Source organism: Ranitomeya imitator, chromosome 4, assembly GCF_032444005.1.
Source record: "Ranitomeya imitator isolate aRanImi1 chromosome 4, aRanImi1.pri, whole genome shotgun sequence".
NCBI lineage: Eukaryota > Metazoa > Chordata > Amphibia > Anura > Dendrobatidae > Ranitomeya > Ranitomeya imitator.
In genome coordinates, this window is record NC_091285.1 from 199,736,317 (window position 1) to 199,755,293 (window position 18,977).

Below are 18,977 nucleotides of genomic sequence, written 5' to 3' on the forward strand. Positions count from 1 at the left end.
GCTTCTGTTCACTGTGTGTGAATGAGGCCCAGAGTGCTGCGGTTCTCTGGAATCTCTCTGTCACGGTAGCCTTGTGACAGTACCCCCCCTTCTACGAGGGACCTCCGGAACCTCAGGACCAGGTTTCTCAGGATGAGCTGTATGAAATGCCCGAACCAACTTAACCACATGGACATCGGCAGCAGGTACCCTTTCCAGTGTACCACATATTGTAGGGTTCGACGAACTAAACGAAAATCCATAACCCTGGAAATCTGGAACTCGAGATTTCCATCAACAAGGACCGGAGATGGAGGTGAAGAGGACTGATTAGATGACGCCACAACCTTTTTGAGTAAGGAGCGATGAAAAACATTATGGATCTTAAGTGACTGAGGCAAGGCCAGCTGAAAAGCAACGGAATTCACGACGGCCACAATCCTATAACGGCCAATAAACCTAGGGCCCAATTTCCACGAGGGAACTCTCAGCTTAATATTTTTCGAGGACAACCAAACCCAATCACCCACAGACAGACCCGGACCTTCCACACGTCTCCGATCAGCCACATTCTTATACCTGGAACCCATCCTCTTTAATTTATCAAGAACCCCTTGCCATACGGACTTGATGGATGAAGAAAACCTCTCCTCTTCAGGAACACCTGAGGAATCCCTCCTATTGAATTAACTAGATTGAGGATGAAAACCATATGCCTTGAAAAATAGGGACTTACCAGTAGACTCATGAGTACGATTGTTTATAGCAAATTCTGCTAACGGTAAGTACTTAACCCAGTCCTCCTGATTCTCTGAGATGAAACACCTGAGATAAGTTTCAAGATTTTGATTTACGCGTTCAGTCTCACCATTGGATTGAGGATGAAAAGCTGAAGAAAATGACAAATGAGTCCCCAGCTGGCTGCAGAAAGCCCTCCAAAACTTGGAAATAAACTGCACCCCCTGGTCTGAGACAATATCTGAAGGAATACCATGCAGTCTCACAACCTCCTTGATAAAGATCTGTGCCAGAGTCTTAGCATTTGGTAATGCGGGGAGCGCAATGAAATGAGACATCTTTCTAAATCTATCAACTATGACTAAAATAACGGTAGTACCCTCCGAAACCGGTAAGTCTGTGATGAAATCTATTGACGAATGAGTCCAAGGTCTATTGGGAATCTCCAAAGGTTGGAGAGACCCAGACAGGTGAGAACGAGAGGACTTGGAACGCGCAAACACACTGCAGGCGGCGACATATTCCTGTACATCATGTCTTACCCCAGACCACCAGAAACGCCGAGTGAGTAGGTCCGCGGTAACCTTACTTCCAGGGTGTCCGGCCAAAACCGAGTCATGATGCTCATTTATGACCCTGAGACGGAGATTAGCTGGAACAAAAAGTTTACCTAATGGATTGGCTGCTGGGGCGTCCCCCTGTGCCTCTACCACCTCTCAAGATCAGAATTAATTGCGGCGACTACTACACCCTTCTGCAGTATAGGACCTGGTTCACAATTATCTCCACCCCCCGGGAAACAACGGGATAACGCATCAGCCTTGACATTCTTACTTCCTGGCCTGTACGTAATGTAGAAATTGAACCTGGCGAAGAACAGAGACCACCTTGCCTGCCTAGGTGTAAGACGCTTTGCAGATTCTAAATACAACAGATTTTTGTGATCTGTGATAACCATGACAGGGTGAAGTGCTCCCTCCAAAAAATGACGCCATTCCTCAAATGCCCATTTAATTGCCAACAGCTCCCTGTTACCAATATCATAATTCTTCTCACTAGGAGATAATTGTTTCGAGAAAAATGCACACAGACGCCACTTACTCGGAGAAATCCCCTGAGACAATACAGCTCCCACCCCTACCTCAGAGGCATCCACCTCTACCACAAATGGCTGAGTGATGTCAGGCTGTATTAATATGGGTGCAGTGGAAAAGCACTTTTTCAAAGTTTCAAAAGCTTTACAGACCGCACTGGATCATACAGAGAAATCCGTGCCTCTCTTGGTCATGTCTGTCAATGGTTTGGCCACCACTGAAAAGTCTTTAATAAATTTGCGATAGAAATTTGCAAAACCTAAAAATCTCTGTAAAGCCTTAAGGTCCTCAGGACGATCCCACTCCAAGACCGCCCTGACCTTAGCCGGATCCATACGAAAACCTATGGAGGATAAGAAATAACCCAAAAACGGAATCTCTTTGACCGCGAACATGCATTTCTCAAGTCTGGCAAACAGTTTATTGTCCCTGAGTACCTGAAGGACCTGCCGTACATGATCCTGATGAGACTCGAGGTCAGAGAAATAAATTAAGATGTCATCGAGATATACCACCACAAACCTACCTATTAAGTGACTAAGTATATCATTGACAAAGTGTCGAAACACAGCAGGAGCATTACTTAACCCAAAAGGCATAACCAAGTTCTCGTAATGTCCCTCTGGAGTATTAAACGCCGTCTTCCATTCATCCCCCTCCTTCATCCGAATGAGATTATATGCCCCCTGAGATCTAATTTGGAGAACCATTTAGCCCCCACAATTTGATTAAAGAGGTCCGGAATAAGAGGGAGCATTAAACCCCCATCCTTCTTAACAAAGAAGAACCCGGCAGCAATAGGTGGTGACGAGGGTCTGATATGACCCTTGGCCAGACTCTCCGTGATATAGTCCTTCTTGGCCTGTCTCTCTGGGGAAGAGATGTTATATAGCCTACTCTTAGGCAGTTTAGCACCAGGAATGAGACGTATGGCGCAATCATAAGGACGGTGTGGAGGTAGCTCTCGACTCCCCTCCTCAGAGAATACATCTTCAAAATCTGAGATGAACTCTGGCAAAGCCTGAGAACTCAATCCGGCCAGCCGAGAACCCAGGCAATGTTCTTGACAAAACTCACTCCATCTAGTAATCTCCCGAGTCTGCCAGTCTAAGGCCAGTTTCACATTTGCATTTAAAAACGCAGCGTTTAAAACGCAAATGCAGGTGGTGAAAAAAACGCATGTAAATGCATGCAAACGCTGCGTTTTTTAGATGCATGCGTTTTCGTATGCGGTAAAAAAACGCCGCGTTTTTACACGTTTACATGCGTTTTTTACCGCGTTTGCATTTTTTAAAAGCATGATGAGAAATTTCACAAGAGAAAAAACAAGATCCAGACACCGCCAATGGGACTACAGAGGGCGTGTGACATGATTCTGTGGACCAAAATATGGAAAAATTGTAGCACTCAAAATGTGGAAACGCAAAAAATATTTTTTGGAATAAAAAGCGTCTTTAGTGTGTGACAGCTGCCAATCATAAAAATCAACTAGAAAACCCACTATAAATAGAAATGGCTAGGGTTAGGGTTAGGGTTTGGATCCCTAGGGTTACGCCTCTAGAAATTACTACATGTTGCATTTCCGCAACAAAATGCAAGCATAGAAACGACGCATGCGTCATCAAACGCGGCAAAATGCATACAGAAAAACGCATGTGTTTTTAAAGTTAAATATAGGAAAAAAAACGCATGCTTTTTTGTGTTAAAACGCAGCGACAAAAAACGCAAATGTGAAACCAGCCTCACACCGGGTTGTGTAACGTGAGCCATGGTAAAACGAGAACTATAGGCGACGGCAAACCCCCAACACATAGCAATCTAATGACTCAGAGTGCAACGCCTTTATTTATAGGCTCACCCCACGGACGATCTGAGTGAAAGTCCCTTGGCTCAAAGGTGCAGAATCAATGGTAATTATTGTAGTTTGACAATAAATGGCTTCACCCAACCACTAACCATGAGTGGAAAAAAAGTACCTGCATTCTGTATAATGAATGACATTGGAAAGGCGCCAAACATTTAACCATGCGGCCCCACCTCTATCCTGAGGTTATAACTAGAAGCGAATGTGATAGATTTTTCCTGGACCAATCGCACTACAAAATTGGTTCCCTGCCAGAGTGAGGTCACAGAGGGCTCATCAGCAACATCCAATAGCAGCATCCTCTTCATACTGGGCTGAACACTGCAGTCTCTAACCAGATGTACATCATGTAATAGATGAGCATCTTCATATAGATCCCGCTATACTGAGTTGTCACCAGCAGCATAAAAGAAGGCGGTAATGTATATAAATACGTGGCAGGAGATGGTAAAGTACTAAAAACCATCTCTATCAACATGATTTGATTATTATAATGCACAGTGACAGTGATAGGGTCATTGAGACCCAGTGCCTTACGCTATTAAAATGGAAATCCACTGGGCTTCCTTACTCAGGACCCTGTTATCAAAGGACAGGCAGAAATCCTCTGCTCCTTGGAACCTAAGACAGTGGGCATCTCCACCATGATGTGACCAGAAGTGTTTGGCCATTGGTTTCTCTTTCTTCCTATTAATGTCCCCTATATGTTCTAATCTATATTCTCAGAAGGGGATCTACCATTGCAGGCACAGTCTTTGTCTATTATTGGGGCCTTGAGGTGGAAGGATTTTGAGAACAGGGTTTTGCGTAAGGCTTGGTTCATATTGCGTTAATGTGACCGCGCTAACGGACAGCGTTGCACGGCGAAATTAACGCCGTGCAACGCGTCCGTTAGCGCGCCCATTAACAGCAATGGGGACGCGCATCACTAGCACGTGCCATTTTCGGCACGCGCTGGCGATGTGCCGGTGTTTTGTGGCGCGCCGCGGACGCTGCTTGCAGCGTCCGCGGCACGCCCGGGGTCCGTTCCCCGCTCTCGCAGATCGGAGATCTGCGAGAGCGGGGACGTTTAACGCGACCCCATAAAACAACATTGCGTTAGCGCAATCTGCTAGCGCTAGGCGCTAAACGGATTGCACAAACGCAATATGAACCTAGCCTAAGGAGGCCCTGTGGATTTTCCGTTTTAATAGGGATAAGTTGCTGGGTCTCAATGATGCCATCTTATATGTCCTATTTATTTGAATTTGGAATGATCCTCTTTACGTACCATTTCAGTGGCTTTATCCTATATAATAATCATCAATTGGGACTTCTGGCCGCTGTCTCCGAATCCCATAAGGCACCGCGGTAGTGTCACTTGTGCAGACGCAGTTTGTGGCCGCAAAGCGAGCAAGCCTTATCAATATCGTGGGTGTAGGCCGCAGGCTGGAATGAGGGGGTGTCCGGGTGTCTCCGGGTACCCGGCAGTTGCTGGCCAGTGCTGCCTGGATGTCCAGAGCTGCCCAGGGCTTTGCTGACATTTTGTGGCAGGCCAGAGCCCTGGCACTTCCACGGTTCCCTGTTCAGTGGTCTCTGGGAATATAGCCACCTCTGGGGGCAGCGCATGCGCAGATGGTGCTGAGACCTCCTCTCTCGAGATCTTGGTCCCGAGATCACCATCTGTGCATGCACTGCCCCCGGTAGCAGCCATATTCCTGGAGACCACCGCACATGGCACTGTGGTAGTGCCGGACCCCCACCCAGCACCACTGGGCATCGGACACCCACGCAGCACCGCTGGGCACCGGAGACACCCGCAGCATTGCTGGGCACCGGAGACACCCACAGCACCGGCAAGCAACTGACGGTCACCCGGAGACACCTTGCAGCAGCACAAGACCCCCTCAGCAGCACACTGCACATCAGAGCCCCCCCTCATCCCTGCCTGCGGCCTGCAGCATCTCCCCACTCCTGCCTCCTCCAGCAGCGACCCTGGGACCCCACTTCACCGCAGCCACCACCCCCGTAAGCAATAAGATGCAAAGATTATAAGAAGCACCACCATTTCATTAAAAAATATTTTTTTCTTATTTTTCTCCTCAAAATTAGGGGTGCGTCTAATAATCCAGAGCATCTTATAATCCGAAAAATACGGTATATTGGAAAGCACAAACGGTGTGAGACATGTCCGCTCTCCTGTCAGCACCACTAATCATACACTCTATATATCAGGGGTGTCAAACTGCATTCCTCGAGGGCTGCAAACAGGTCATGTTTTCAGGATTTCCTTGTACTGCACAGGTGATAATTTAATCACCTACACAAATAATGATTAAATTATCACCTGTGCAGTACAAGGAAATCCTGAAAACATGACCTGTTTGCAGCCCTCGAGGAATGCAGTTTGACACCCCTGCTATATATATATATATAATCACCAGTTGGGGCTTCCGACCGCTATCCCATAAGGCACCGCGGCAGTGTCACTTGTGCCTGCGCAAGTGACATACAAGTCTCCGCTATTCCCACGTAGGCGCAGTAACAGCCGCGTCGTTACTACTCATGCGCGGGAATAGCGGTGACATCTATGTCACTTGCGCAGGCGCAGTCTGTTAAAATTTCACCGCACTCCCAATGCGATAGCATCGGGCCTATTTCTAGTAATCTATAATTGGCAGTGGCTGCTATCCTGCTATTTGATATTGCTCAGTATTGCGAAGCATAATTTTGGTCTGTTGTTACAACATCTAGTCTGTAATCATTCCTGCTAAATTCACTTCATAGTTATTTTATACTGTCATTGTACATTATAATGATCAAACTATGTTGATGGAGATGGTTTTTCGTACTTTACCATCTCCTGTCACGTATGTATAAACATTACCACCCTAGTTTATGCTGCTGGTGACGACATTAACCCTGGGTGTTTGTACATCACCTAGTATAGATGGATCTGTGCAAAGTTGCTCATCTATTAGATGAGTTACGTCTGGTTAGAGACTGCAGCGTTTAGCCCAGTGTAAGGAGGATGATGTTATTGGATGTTGTGAACGAACCCTCCGTGAAGTCATTCAGGCGGGGACCCGATTCAATGGCATGATTGAAACGCAGATTTCAGCATAAGGGGAGTGTTGAGGGGTCACCATCTTCCCCCTTTCCTTATCATCAGGGCTTTCCTTTACCAGCTCCCTCACCGTCTCCCGTTGCGTCGCACAACGAAGATCACATCTAATTTGAATGCGAAGGGAAACCAAGAGCCTGTAAATGCTCAATGCTGCAACATTTTTAATAAAACCTAATTGGCAAAATGGTCTCTTTCTCCAAATAAATGCATTTCAATACCCAAAAATTGTCCCCAAACATGATCAACCCCTTTAACTTAATGCTTAATATATGACCTTCAACTTTATACATGTTCTAGTCTTACAACATCATGTATCATTTGAGAAAAGCGTGTTGAAAGTTGATGAAAATTGTATATTTGAGCTTCTTCTTGTGACTCTAGTGTATGTTTTATTATGTCATTCAAACAGCTCTTTCTTTTCCAAGAAAAGTTCAAGACCTGGATAAGTGCCAGCACCTTTGTATGAAATTTGAGCCAAATTTTAACAAAGATCATCCTGTAAGTATTACTAAATAAAATGTAACTTAAAATGTCTATTGATTGTTATGCAGCCATCCGCTACATATAAGTATACATACAATCCCAATTCCAAAATAAGTCGGGATGCTGTGTAAATTGTTACGATAACAAGAATGCAATGATATGGAAATCTCTTATAGCCATATTTTATTCACAGCAGAACATAGAACACATACCAGAAGTTGAAATACATTATTCTATTTCATTTCAAAAAATTAACTCATTTAGAAACTGATGGCAACAACACATTTCTAAAAAGTTGAGTCATGGTTAACAAAAGGCTGGAAGTGAGCTTTGTGAACCCTTTTGCTCAACTGAAATATTATGTATATTATATATAAATTTGATTCTCCGTGAATCGAAATGATCATCTCTATGACCCTCGATGATCTCAATGTGGAATGTATAGGGAAACCTTTTGCACATATAGCATTGTGAAAAAGTATTCATAACTCATGAGGGGTGAAACCCTGGATGATCGGGTCTGGCGGGTTCGGATGAACAATTAAAAAACAAGTGTTGGTTTGGGTGCCAGAACAGTACCTGAACATGAAGTCGGGCCCATCTCAATGGGGGGCTGGAACATCCATTGTATGCCATGCTGTGATCTACATGGCAGCATGATAAACACTGCCTCTGATTGGCAGTAAGATCATTACCAGTGGTTAGAATGCTGCAGTTCCCATGCTGTAAAATGACGTTGTGAGCCATCAGCTGTGACCAGTGGAAAATGTTTTACCTCTCGTCACAGGTGTTAGCTGATAAGAGAATACTACCCACATCAGCGTATGCCTGTTGTCGCTGATGGGAATATCCATTATCCGGCACCTATGCTATAAATAAATACATTTTTTTTAAAAAGTGACATTGGGTCTGTTCTATTTTTAATAACCAGCATTGCCAAACTGACAGGCTGCAATTCTCAGCTGTCAGCTATATGATTGATGGTTATCAATAGGGTTGAGCGAAACGGGTCGTTCATTTTCAAAAGTCGCCGACTTTTGGCAAAGTCGGGTTTCATGAAACCCGATCCGACTCCTGTGCGGGGTCGGCCATGCGGTACGCGACTTTCGCGCCAAAGTCGCGTTTCAATGACGCGAAAAGCGCCATTTCTCAGCCAATGAAGGTAAACGCAGAGTGTGGGCAGCGTGATGACATAGGTCCTGGTCCCCACCATCTTAGAGAAGGGCATTGCAGTGATTGGCTTGCTGTCTGCGGCGTCACAGGGGCTATAAAGGGGAGTTCCCGCCGACCGCCATGTTACTGCTGCTGATCTGAGCTTAGGGAGAGGTTGCTGCCGCTTCGTCAGAAGCAGGGATACCGTTAGGCAGGGTCCATTAACCACCAAACCGCTTGTGCTGTAGCGATTTCCACTGCCCAACACCACCTTCGGTGTGCAGGGACAGTGGAAGCTACATTTTTTTTTTCCCCCTCAGCGCTGTAGCTCATTGGGCTGCCCTAGAAGGCTCCCTGATAGCTGCATTGCTGTGTGTACGCCGCTGTGCAAACCAACTGCTTTTTTCAAAGCACAAATCCTCTTGTTCCTTCCTTTCTGCACAGCTATCTTTTTGGTTTGTACACACTTTTTATTTAATTTGTGCATCAGTCCACTCCTTATTGCTGCCTGCCATACCTGGCTGAGATTACTGCAGGGAGATAGTAATTGAAGGACACTCCCTGTTTTTTTTTTTTTTTTTGTGGGAGATTAAGATTGACATTTCTGCTAGAGTGCCATCCCTGTCTGTGTCATCTCGCACTCAGTGGGCCATAGAAAGCCTATTTATTTTTTTGCTTGATTTGGGTTATAAAATCTACCTGAAAAAATCACTACATCAATCAGTGGGAGAAAAATATTGGCCTCAGGGCTTGTGTGCCACTCTTGACTCCTTTGTGCATCATCACTCACTCAGTGGGCCATAGAAAGCCCATTTTTTTTTTTTTTTGCTTTATTTGGGTTCTAAATTCTACCTGAAAAAATCAATAAATCAATCAGTGGGAGATTAATATTGGCCTTTGGGCTTGTGTGCCAGTCCTAAGCGTGCCATCTCTCTCTCTCAGATAGTGGGCCATAGAAAGCCTATTTATTTTTTTTTTTTTTATTGGGTTTATAAATTTTCCCTGGAAAAAAAAAAAAAAAGTGGGAGATTAATATTGGCCTCTGGGCTTGTGTGCCAGTCCTGAGCGTGCCATCTCTCTCACAAATAGTGGGCCATAGAAAGCCTATTTTTTTTTTTTTTTTGGTTTTATAAATTCTCCCTTAAAAAAAAAAGGGAGATTAATATTGGCCTTTGGGCTTGTGTGCCAGTCCTAAGCGTGCCATCTCTCTCTGTCTCTCAGATAGTGGGCCATAGAAAGCCTATTTATTATTTTTTTTATTGGGTTTATAAATTTTCCCTGGAACAAAAAAAGAAAGTGGGAGATAAATATTGGCCTCTGGGCTTGTGTGCCACTCCTGACTCCTGTGTGCGTCATCTCTCACTCAGTGGGCCATAGAAAGCCTTTTTTTGTTTTATTTGTTTTCTAAATTCTCCCTGAAAAAATCATTTTATTTTCTTTGGTTTCTAAATTCTTCCTGAAAAAATCATTTTATTCTATTTTTTTTTTTTTCCTAAAGTCTCCCTGAAAAAAACAAAAAAAAAAAAACAAATCAGTGGGAGATTAATATTGCCCTTTCTGCTTGTGTGCCTGTCTTGACTCCTGGGTGTGCCATCTCTCTCTCTCTCTCCAATTGTGGGCCATAGAAAGCCTATTATTTTTTTAGCTTGATTTGGGTTCCAAAATCTACCTGAAAAAATCACTACATCAATCAGTGGGAGATAAATATTGGCCTCTGGGCTTGTGTGCCACTCCTGACTCCTGTGTGCGTCATCTCTCACTCAGTGGGCCATAGAAAGCCTTTTTTTGTTTTATTTGTTTTCTAAATTCTCCCTGAAAAAATCATTTTATTTTATTTGGTTTCTAAATTCTTCCTGAAAAAATCATTTTATTCTATTTTTTTTTTCCTAAAATCTCCCTGAAAAACAAAAAAACAAAAACAAATCAGTGGGAGATTAATATTGCCCTTTCTGCTTGTGTGCCAGTCTTGACTCCTGGGTGTGCCATCTCTCTCTCTCTCCAATTGTGGGCCATAGAAAGCCTATTATTTTTTTTAGCTTGATTTGGGTTCCAAAATCTACCTGAAAAAATCACTACATCAATCAGTGGGAGATAAATATTGGCCTCTGGGCTTGTGTGCCACTCCTGACTCCTGTGTGCGTCATCTCTCACTCAGTGGGCCATAGAAAGCCTTTTTTTGTTTTATTTGTTTTCTAAATTCTCCCTGAAAAAATCATTTTATTTTCTTTGGTTTCTAAATTCTTCCGGAAAAAATCATTTTATTCTATTTTTTTTTTTCCTAAAGTCTCCCTGAAAAAAAAAACAAAAAAAAACAAATCAGTGGGAGATTAATATTGCCCTTTCTGCTTGTGTGCCAGTCTTGACTCCTGGGTGTGCCATCTCTCTCTCTCTCTCCAATTGTGGGCCATAGAAAGCCTATTATTTTTTTAGCTTGATTTGGGTTCCAAAATCTACCTGAAAAAATCACTACATCAATCAGTGGGAGATAAATATTGGCCTCTGGGCTTGTGTGCCACTCCTGACTCCTGTGTGCGTCATCTCTCACTCAGTGGGCCATAGAAAGCCTTTTTTTGTTTTATTTGTTTTCTAAATTCTCCCTGAAAAAATCATTTTATTTTATTTGGTTTCTAAATTCTTCCTGAAAAAATCATTTTATTCTATTATTTTTTTTCCTAAAGTCTCCCTTAAAAAAAAAAAAAAATCAAATCAGTGGGAGATTAATATTTACATTTGTGCTTCAGTGACAGTCCTGCGTGTGTGGCATCTCTCTCATTTGTTGCCACCAACAACAGAGTGTGTAACATTGTGCCTGATTTTCGTTGTGGTCTCACTCACCTGTAAAGGGGTAGCTAAATCATACTGAAGTTATAGCTCACCGTGTAATTTGTGTGACAGCAACAAATACCGTTAGTTTGTTTACGTTTTTAAAACAATGAGGAAGTATGGTGGAAGAGGTCGTGGCCGGGGGCGTTCATTGTCAGCTGGTAATGAGGGTAGTGGTAGTGGTGGAGCATCAGCTGGTCGTGGGAAAAAAAATATTGCACCTAAGTCTGGAGCTGTGGAGCCAGGTTCGTCGTCTGGCTACACAAGGCCTCGAACGCTCCCTTTTCTGGGAGTAGGAAAACCGCTTTTAAAGCCGGAGCAGCAAGAGCAAGTTTTGGCTTATCTTGCTGACTCAGCCTCTAGCTCTTTTGCCTCCTCTCATGAAACTGGTAAATGTCAAAGCAGCGCGTCGTTAGTGGATGTTCACGGTCAGGGACAAGTCGCTTCCTTGTCCTCTTCAGCAAAAACAACAACAGAGAAGAATGCAGCAGGCGACACAACGGGTTACTCCATGGAGCTCTTTACACATACCGTCCCTGGCTTAGAAAGTGAAGCAGTTAACAGTCCATGCCCATTACAAGTTGAATCTGACATGGAGTGCACTGATGCACAGCCACAGCCAGACTACTATGCTGGTCCTTTGACTCAGACCACAACATTGCCCTCGCAGGGTGCTGATCAAGAATCAGACCCTGATGAGACTATGTTGCCCCATCACGAACGCTATACCACCGACCGACATGGTGACACAGACGAAGTTGCACACGAGCTACAAGAAGAGGTAATAGATGACCCAGTTCTTGACCCCGATTGGCAGCCATTGGGGGAACAGGGTGCAGGCGGCAGCAGTTCTGAAGCGGAGGAGGAGGGGCCGCAGCAGGCATCAACATCGCAACAGGTTCCATCTGCCGGGCCCGTATCTTGCCCAAAACGTGTGGCAAAGCCAAAACCTGTTGGAGGACAGCGTGGCCATCCGGTTAAAGCTCAGTCTGCAATGCCTGAAAAGGTATCCGATGCTAGAAAGAGTGCAGTCTGGCATTTTTTTAAACAACATCCAATTGATCAGCGCAAAGTCATCTGTCAAAAATGTTCAACTACCTTAAGCAGAGGACAGAATCTGAAAAGTCTCAATACAAGTTGCATGCATAGACATTTAACCACCATGCATTTGCAAGCCTGGACTAACTACCAAACGTCCCTTAAGGTTGTAGCACCCTCGGCCAATGAAGCTAGTCAGCAACGCAACATCCCTTCCGGCAGTGTAGGGCCACCATTTTCTGCACCACCTGCAGTATCTGTGCAGGTTTCTTTGCCAGGCCAAAGCAGTCAGGGTCAGGGAATCACCAGTTTCGTAGTAGGAAACACTGCATCTAGGGCACCGGTGGCAACAATACCATCTCCCACCGTCTCTCAGTCTGCCATGTCCACCGGCACCCCCGCTAGTTCCACGATCTCCAGCTCTCCAGTCCAGCTCACCCTACATGAGACTATGGTTAGAAAAAGGAAGTACTTAGCCTCGCATCCGCGTACACAGGGTTTGAACGCACACATAGCTAGACTAATCTCGTTAGAGATGATGCCCTACCGGTTAGTTGAAAGCGAAGCTTTCAAAGCCCTGATGGACTACGCTGTACCACGCTACGAGCTACCCAGTCGACACTTTTTTTCCAGAAAAGCCATCCCAGCCCTCCACCAGCATGTTAAAGAGCGCATCGTCCATGCACTCAGGCAATCTGTGAGCACAAAGGTGCACCTGACAACAGATGCATGGACCAGTAGGCATGGCCAGGGACGTTACGTGTCCATCACGGCACACTGGGTAAATGTGGTGGATGCAGGGTCCACAGGGGACAGCAAGTTTGGGACAGTTCTGCCTAGCCCACGGTCTAGGAAACAATTGGCTGTAGCCGTTCGCACCCCCTCCTCCTCCTCTTTGTCCTCCTGCAGAAGCGAGAGCTCGTCCACAGACCGCAGTCGCACAACCACTCCATCCGCAGCTGCCACTGTTGCACACCAGGTCTCCCATTATGGGGCAGCTACTGGCAAACGTCAGCAGGCTGTTTTGGCTATGAAGTGTTTGGGCGACAACAGACACACCGCGGAAGTTCTGTCCGAGTTCTTGCAAAAAGAAACGCTGTCGTGGCTGGGCACTGTAGATCTTGAGGCAGGCAAGGTAGTGAGTGATAACGGAAGGAATTTCATGGCTGCCATCTCCCTTTCCCAACTGAAACACATTCCTTGCCTGGCTCACACCTTAAACCTGGTGGTGCAGTGCTTCCTGAAAAGTTATCCGGGGTTATCCGACCTGCTCCTCAAAGTGCGTGGACTTTGCTCACATATCCGCCGTTCGCCCGTACACTCCAGCCGTATGCAGACCTATCAGCGTTCTTTGAACCTTCCCCAGCATCGCCTAATCATAGACGTTGCAACAAGGTGGAACTCAACACTGCACATGCTTCAGAGACTGTGTGAACAGAGGCGGGCTGTTATGTTTTTGTGGGAGGATACACATACACGGGCAGGCAGTAGGATGGCAGACATGGAGTTGTCAGGTGTGCAGTGGTCGAAGATTCAAGACATGTGTCAAGTCCTTCAGTGTTTTGAGGAATGCACACGGCTGGTTAGTGCAGACAACGCCATAATAAGCATGAGCATCCCCCTAATGCGTCTGCTGATGCAAAGTTTGACGCACATAAAGGATCAGGCGTCTGCAGCTGAGGAAGAGGAAAGCCTTGATGACAGTCAGCCATTGTCTGGCCAGGGCAGTGTACAGGACGAGGTAGCGGGCGAAGAGGAGGAGGAGGACGAGGAGGATGATGGGGATGATTATATTTTTAATGAGGAAGCTTTTCCGGGGCCACTGGAAATTGGTGGCGCGGCAAGGCCGGGTTCTGGTTTTTTGAGGGACACAAGTGACGTGGATTTGCCTGAAACTGCCCCTCAACCAAGCACAACCGCAGATTTGAGAACTGGAACTTTGGCCCACATGGCGGATTATGCCTTACGTATCCTCAAAAGGGACACACGCTTAACTAAAATGATGAATGATGACGATTACTGGTTGGCCTGCCTCCTTGATCCTCGCTATAAAGGCAAATTGCAAAATATAATGCCACATGAGAACTTGGAACTAATATTAGCAACCAAACAATCAACTCTTGTTGACCGTTTGCTTCTGGCATTCCCTGCACACAGCGCCCGTGATCGTTCTCACACGAGCTGCAGGGGCCAGCAGACCAGAGGAGTTAGAGGGGCAGAAATCAGAAGTGGCGTTGGCCAGAGGGGTTTTCTGACCAGGTTGTGGAGTGATTTTGCTATGACCGCAGACAGGACAGGTACTGCAGCATCAATTCAAAGTGACAGGAGACAACATTTGTCCAGTATGGTTACAAACTATTTTTCATCCCTTATCGATGTTCTCCCTCAACCGTCATTCCCATTTGATTACTGGGCATCAAAATTAGACACCTGGCCAGAATTGGCAGAATATGCATTGCAGGAGCTTGCTTGCCCGGCAGCTAGTGTCCTATCAGAAAGAGTATTCAGTGCTGCAGGTTCAATACTAACAGAAAAAAGGACTCGTCTGGCTACCCAAAATGTAGATGATCTAACCTTCATTAAAATGAACCACAACTGGATTTCGAAATCTTTTGCCCCACCTTGCCCGGCTGACACCTAGCTTTCCTATGAAAAGGTCTTGCCTGTGGACTATTCTGAATGCCTTTTCCAATCTCGTAATTTTCTGCACCTGATTGTCCAGCATACGACATGTTTACACCTCACTAAATGGCCAAACTCCCCACACGGGGCCGTGGTATCGACACTTGGCGACAGCACCCGTGAGAGTGCAGTTTGTCTGAAGAGGTGGGTGAGCCCGCTTTTGGTCGACGGCACTGCCACTGGGTCCCTCCTAGTACAATAAAGTGTCTCTGGCGGTGGTGGTGCGCACCCAACGTCAGACACACCGTTGTAATATGAGGGGCCCTGGGCCTGTACCGCCGGCCACAAGACAGTTTCCCCCCACCCCAGCTCAAACAGTGCTCTACCACTTGCAAAATTATCTCACAGCTCCACCAATGTTTAGTCTATGCGCTGACATCCTTCAATGCCTGCCACTGACAATACCATTGTATTGACATTTTTGTTTTGTTAGGCCTTCGATGCCTGTCTGTGGTCACTCCTTCCACTAGGCCTCCACTGACCACACCACTGCTGCCCGTGTACCCCTGAAACCAATTTAAAATTGCCTACAGCCATGTGTTATTATTTTAGGCCTTCGATGCCTGTCTGCGGTCACTCCTTCCACTAGGCCTCCACTGACCACACCACTGCTGCCCGTGTACCCCTGTAACCAATTTAAAATTGCCTACAGCCATGTGTTATTATTTTAGGCCTTCGATGCCTGTCTGCGGTCACTCCTTCCACTAGGCCTCCACTGACCACACCACTGCTGCCCGTGTACCCCTGGAACCAATTTAAAATTGCCTACAGCCATGTGTTATTATTTTAGGCCTTCGATGCCTGTCTGCGGTGACTCCTTCCAGTAGGCCTCCACTGACCACACCACTGCTGCCCGTGTACCCCTGGAACCAATTTAAAATTGCCTACAGCCATGTGTTATTATTTTAGGCCTTCGATGCCTGTCTGCGGTCACTCCTTCCACTAGGCCTCCACTGACCACACCACTGCTGCCCGTGTACCCCTGGAACCAATTTAAAATTGCCTACAGCCATGTGTTATTATTTTAGGCCTTCGATGCCTGTCTGCGGTCACTCCTTCCACTAGGCCTCCACTGACCACACCACTGCTGCCCGTGTACCCCTGGAACCAATTTAAAATTGCCTACAGCCATGTGTTATTATTTTAGGCCTTCGATGCCTGTCTGCGGTCACTCCTTCCAGTAGGCCTCCACTGACCACACCACTGCTGCCCGTGTACCCCTGGAACCAATTTAAAATTGCCTACAGCCATGTGTTATTATTTTAGGCCTTCGATGCCTGTCTGCGGTCACTCCTTCCACTAGGCCTCCACTGACCACACCACTGCTGCCCGTGTACCCCTGAAACCAATTTAAAATTGCCTACAGCCATGTGTTATTATTTTAGGCCTTCGATGCCTGTCTGCGGTCACTCCTTCCACTAGGCCTCCACTGACCACACCACTGCTGCCCGTGTACCCCTGGAACCAATTTAAAATTGCCTACAGCCATGTGTTATTATTTTAGGCCTTCGATGCCTGTCTGCGGTCACTCCTTCCACTAGGCCTCCACTGACCACACCACTGCTGCCCGTGTACCCCTGGAACCAATTTAAAATTGCCTACAGCCATGTGTTATTATTTTAGGCCTTCGATGCCTGTCTGCGGTCACTCCTTCCAGTAGGCCTCCACTGACCACACCACTGCTGCCCGTGTACCCCTGGAACCAATTTAAAATTGCCTACAGCCATGTGTTATTATTTTAGGCCTTCGATGCCTGTCTGCGGTCACTCCTTCCACTAGGCCTCCACTGACCACACCACTGCTGCCCGTGTACCCCTGAAACCAATTTAAAATTGCCTACAGCCATGTGTTATTATTTTAGGCCTTCGATGCCTGTCTGCGGTCACTCCTTCCAATAGGCCTCCACTGACCACACCACTGCTGCCCGTGTACCCCTGTAACCAATTTAAAATTGCCTACAGCCATGTGTTATTATTTTAGGCCTTCGATGCCTGTCTGCGGTCACTCCTTCCACTAGGCCTCCACTGACCACACCACTGCTGCCCGTGTACCCCTGGAACCAATTTAAAATTGCCTACAGCCATGTGTTATTATTTTAGGCCTTCGATGCCTGTCTGCGGTGACTCCTTCCAGTAGGCCTCCACTGACCACACCACTGCTGCCCGTGTACCCCTGGAACCAATTTAAAATTGCCTACAGCCATGTGTTATTATTTTAGGCCTTCAATGCCTGTCTGCGGTCACTCCTTCCACTAGGCCTCCACTGACCACACCACTGCTGCCTGTGTACCCCTGGAACCAATTTAAAATTGCCTACAGCCATGTGTTATTATCTTAGGCCTTCGATGCCTGTCTGCGGTGACTCCTTCCACTAGGCCTCCACTGACCACACCTCTGCTGCCCGTGTACCCCTGGAACCAATTTAAAATTGCCTACAGCCATGTGTTATTATTTTAGGCCTTCGATGCCTGTCTGCGGTCACTCCTTCCACTAGGCCTCCACTGACCACACCACTGCTGCCCGTGTACCCCTGGAACCAATTTAATATTGCCTATAGCCATGTGTTATTATTTTAGGCCTTCGATGCCTGTCTGCGGTCACTCCTTCCACTAGGCCTCCACTGACCACACCACTGCTGCCCGTGTACCCCTGGAACCAATTTAAAATTGCCTACAGCCATGTGTTATTATTTTAGGCCTTCGATGCCTGTCTGCGGTCACTCCTTCCACTAGGCCTCCACTGACCACACCACTGCTGCCCGTGTACCCCTGGAACCAATTTAAAATTGCCTACAGCCATGTGTTATTATTTTAGGCCTTCGATGCCTGTCTGCGGTCACTCCTTCCAGTAGGCCTCCACTGACCACACCACTGCTGCCCGTGTACCCCTGGAACCAATTTAAAATTGCCTACAGCCATGTGTTATTATTTTAGGCCTTCGATGCCTGTCTACGGTCACTCCTTCCACTAGGCCTCCACTGACCACACCACTGCTGCCCGTGTACCCCTGGAACCAATTTAAAATTGCCTACAGCCATGTGTTATTATTTTAGGCCTTCGATGCCTGTCTGCGGTCACTCCTTCCACTAGGCCTCCACTGACCACACCACTGCTGCCCGTGTACCCCTGTAACCAATTTAAAATTGCCTACAGCCATGTGTTATTATTTTAGGCCTTCGATGCCTGTCTGCGGTCACTCCTTCCACTAGGCCTCCACTGACCACACCACTGCTGCTCGTGTACCCCTGTAACCAATTTAAAATTGCCTACAGCCATGTGTTATTATTTTAGGCCTTCGATGCCTGTCTGCGGTGACTCCTTCCACTAGGCCTCCACTGACCACACCACTGCTGCCCGTGTACCCCTGGAACCAATTTAAAATTGCCTACAGCCATGTGTTATTATTTTAGGCCTTCGATGCCTGTCTGCGGTCACTCCTTCCACTAGGCCTCCACTGACCACACCACTGCTGCCCGTGTACCCCTGGAACCAATTTAAAATTGCCTACAGCCATGTGTTATTATTTTAGGCCTTCGATGCCTGTCTGCGGTGACTCCTTCCAGTAGGCCTCCACTGACCACACCACTGCTGCCCGTGTACCCCTGGAACCAATTTAAAATTGCCTACAGCCATGTGTTATTATTTTAGGCCTTCGATGCCTGTCTGTGGTCACTCCTTCCACTAGGCCTCCACTGACCACACCACTGCTGCCTGTGTACCCCTGGAACCAATTTAAAATTGCCTACAGCCATGTGTTATTATCTTAGGCCTTCGATGCCTGTCTGCGGTCACTCCTTCCACTAGGCCTCCACTGACCACACCACTGCTGCCCGTGTACCCCTGGAACCAATTTAAAATTGCCTACAGCCATGTGTTATTATTTTAGGCCTTCGATGCCTGTCTGCGGTCACTCCTTCCACTAGGCCTCCACTGACCACACCACTGCTGCCCGTGTACCCCTGGAACCAATTTAAAATTGCCTACAGCCATGTGTTATTATTTTAGGCCTTCGATGCCTGT

At 46.6% G+C, this 18,977-nt stretch overlaps 1 protein-coding gene across 1 annotated transcript in view; it reads left to right on the forward strand.

Annotated features, from left to right (window-relative positions):
* LOC138674028 (tyrosine 3-monooxygenase-like) overlaps nt 1-18,977 on the forward strand; it is a 263,471-nt gene that overhangs the window by 61,669 nt on the left and 182,825 nt on the right. The window contains exon 4 of the mRNA XM_069762003.1: nt 7,191-7,279. Coding sequence (XP_069618104.1) covers nt 7,191-7,279 — 89 coding nt within the window. The remainder of the gene's footprint in view (nt 1-7,190; nt 7,280-18,977) is intronic.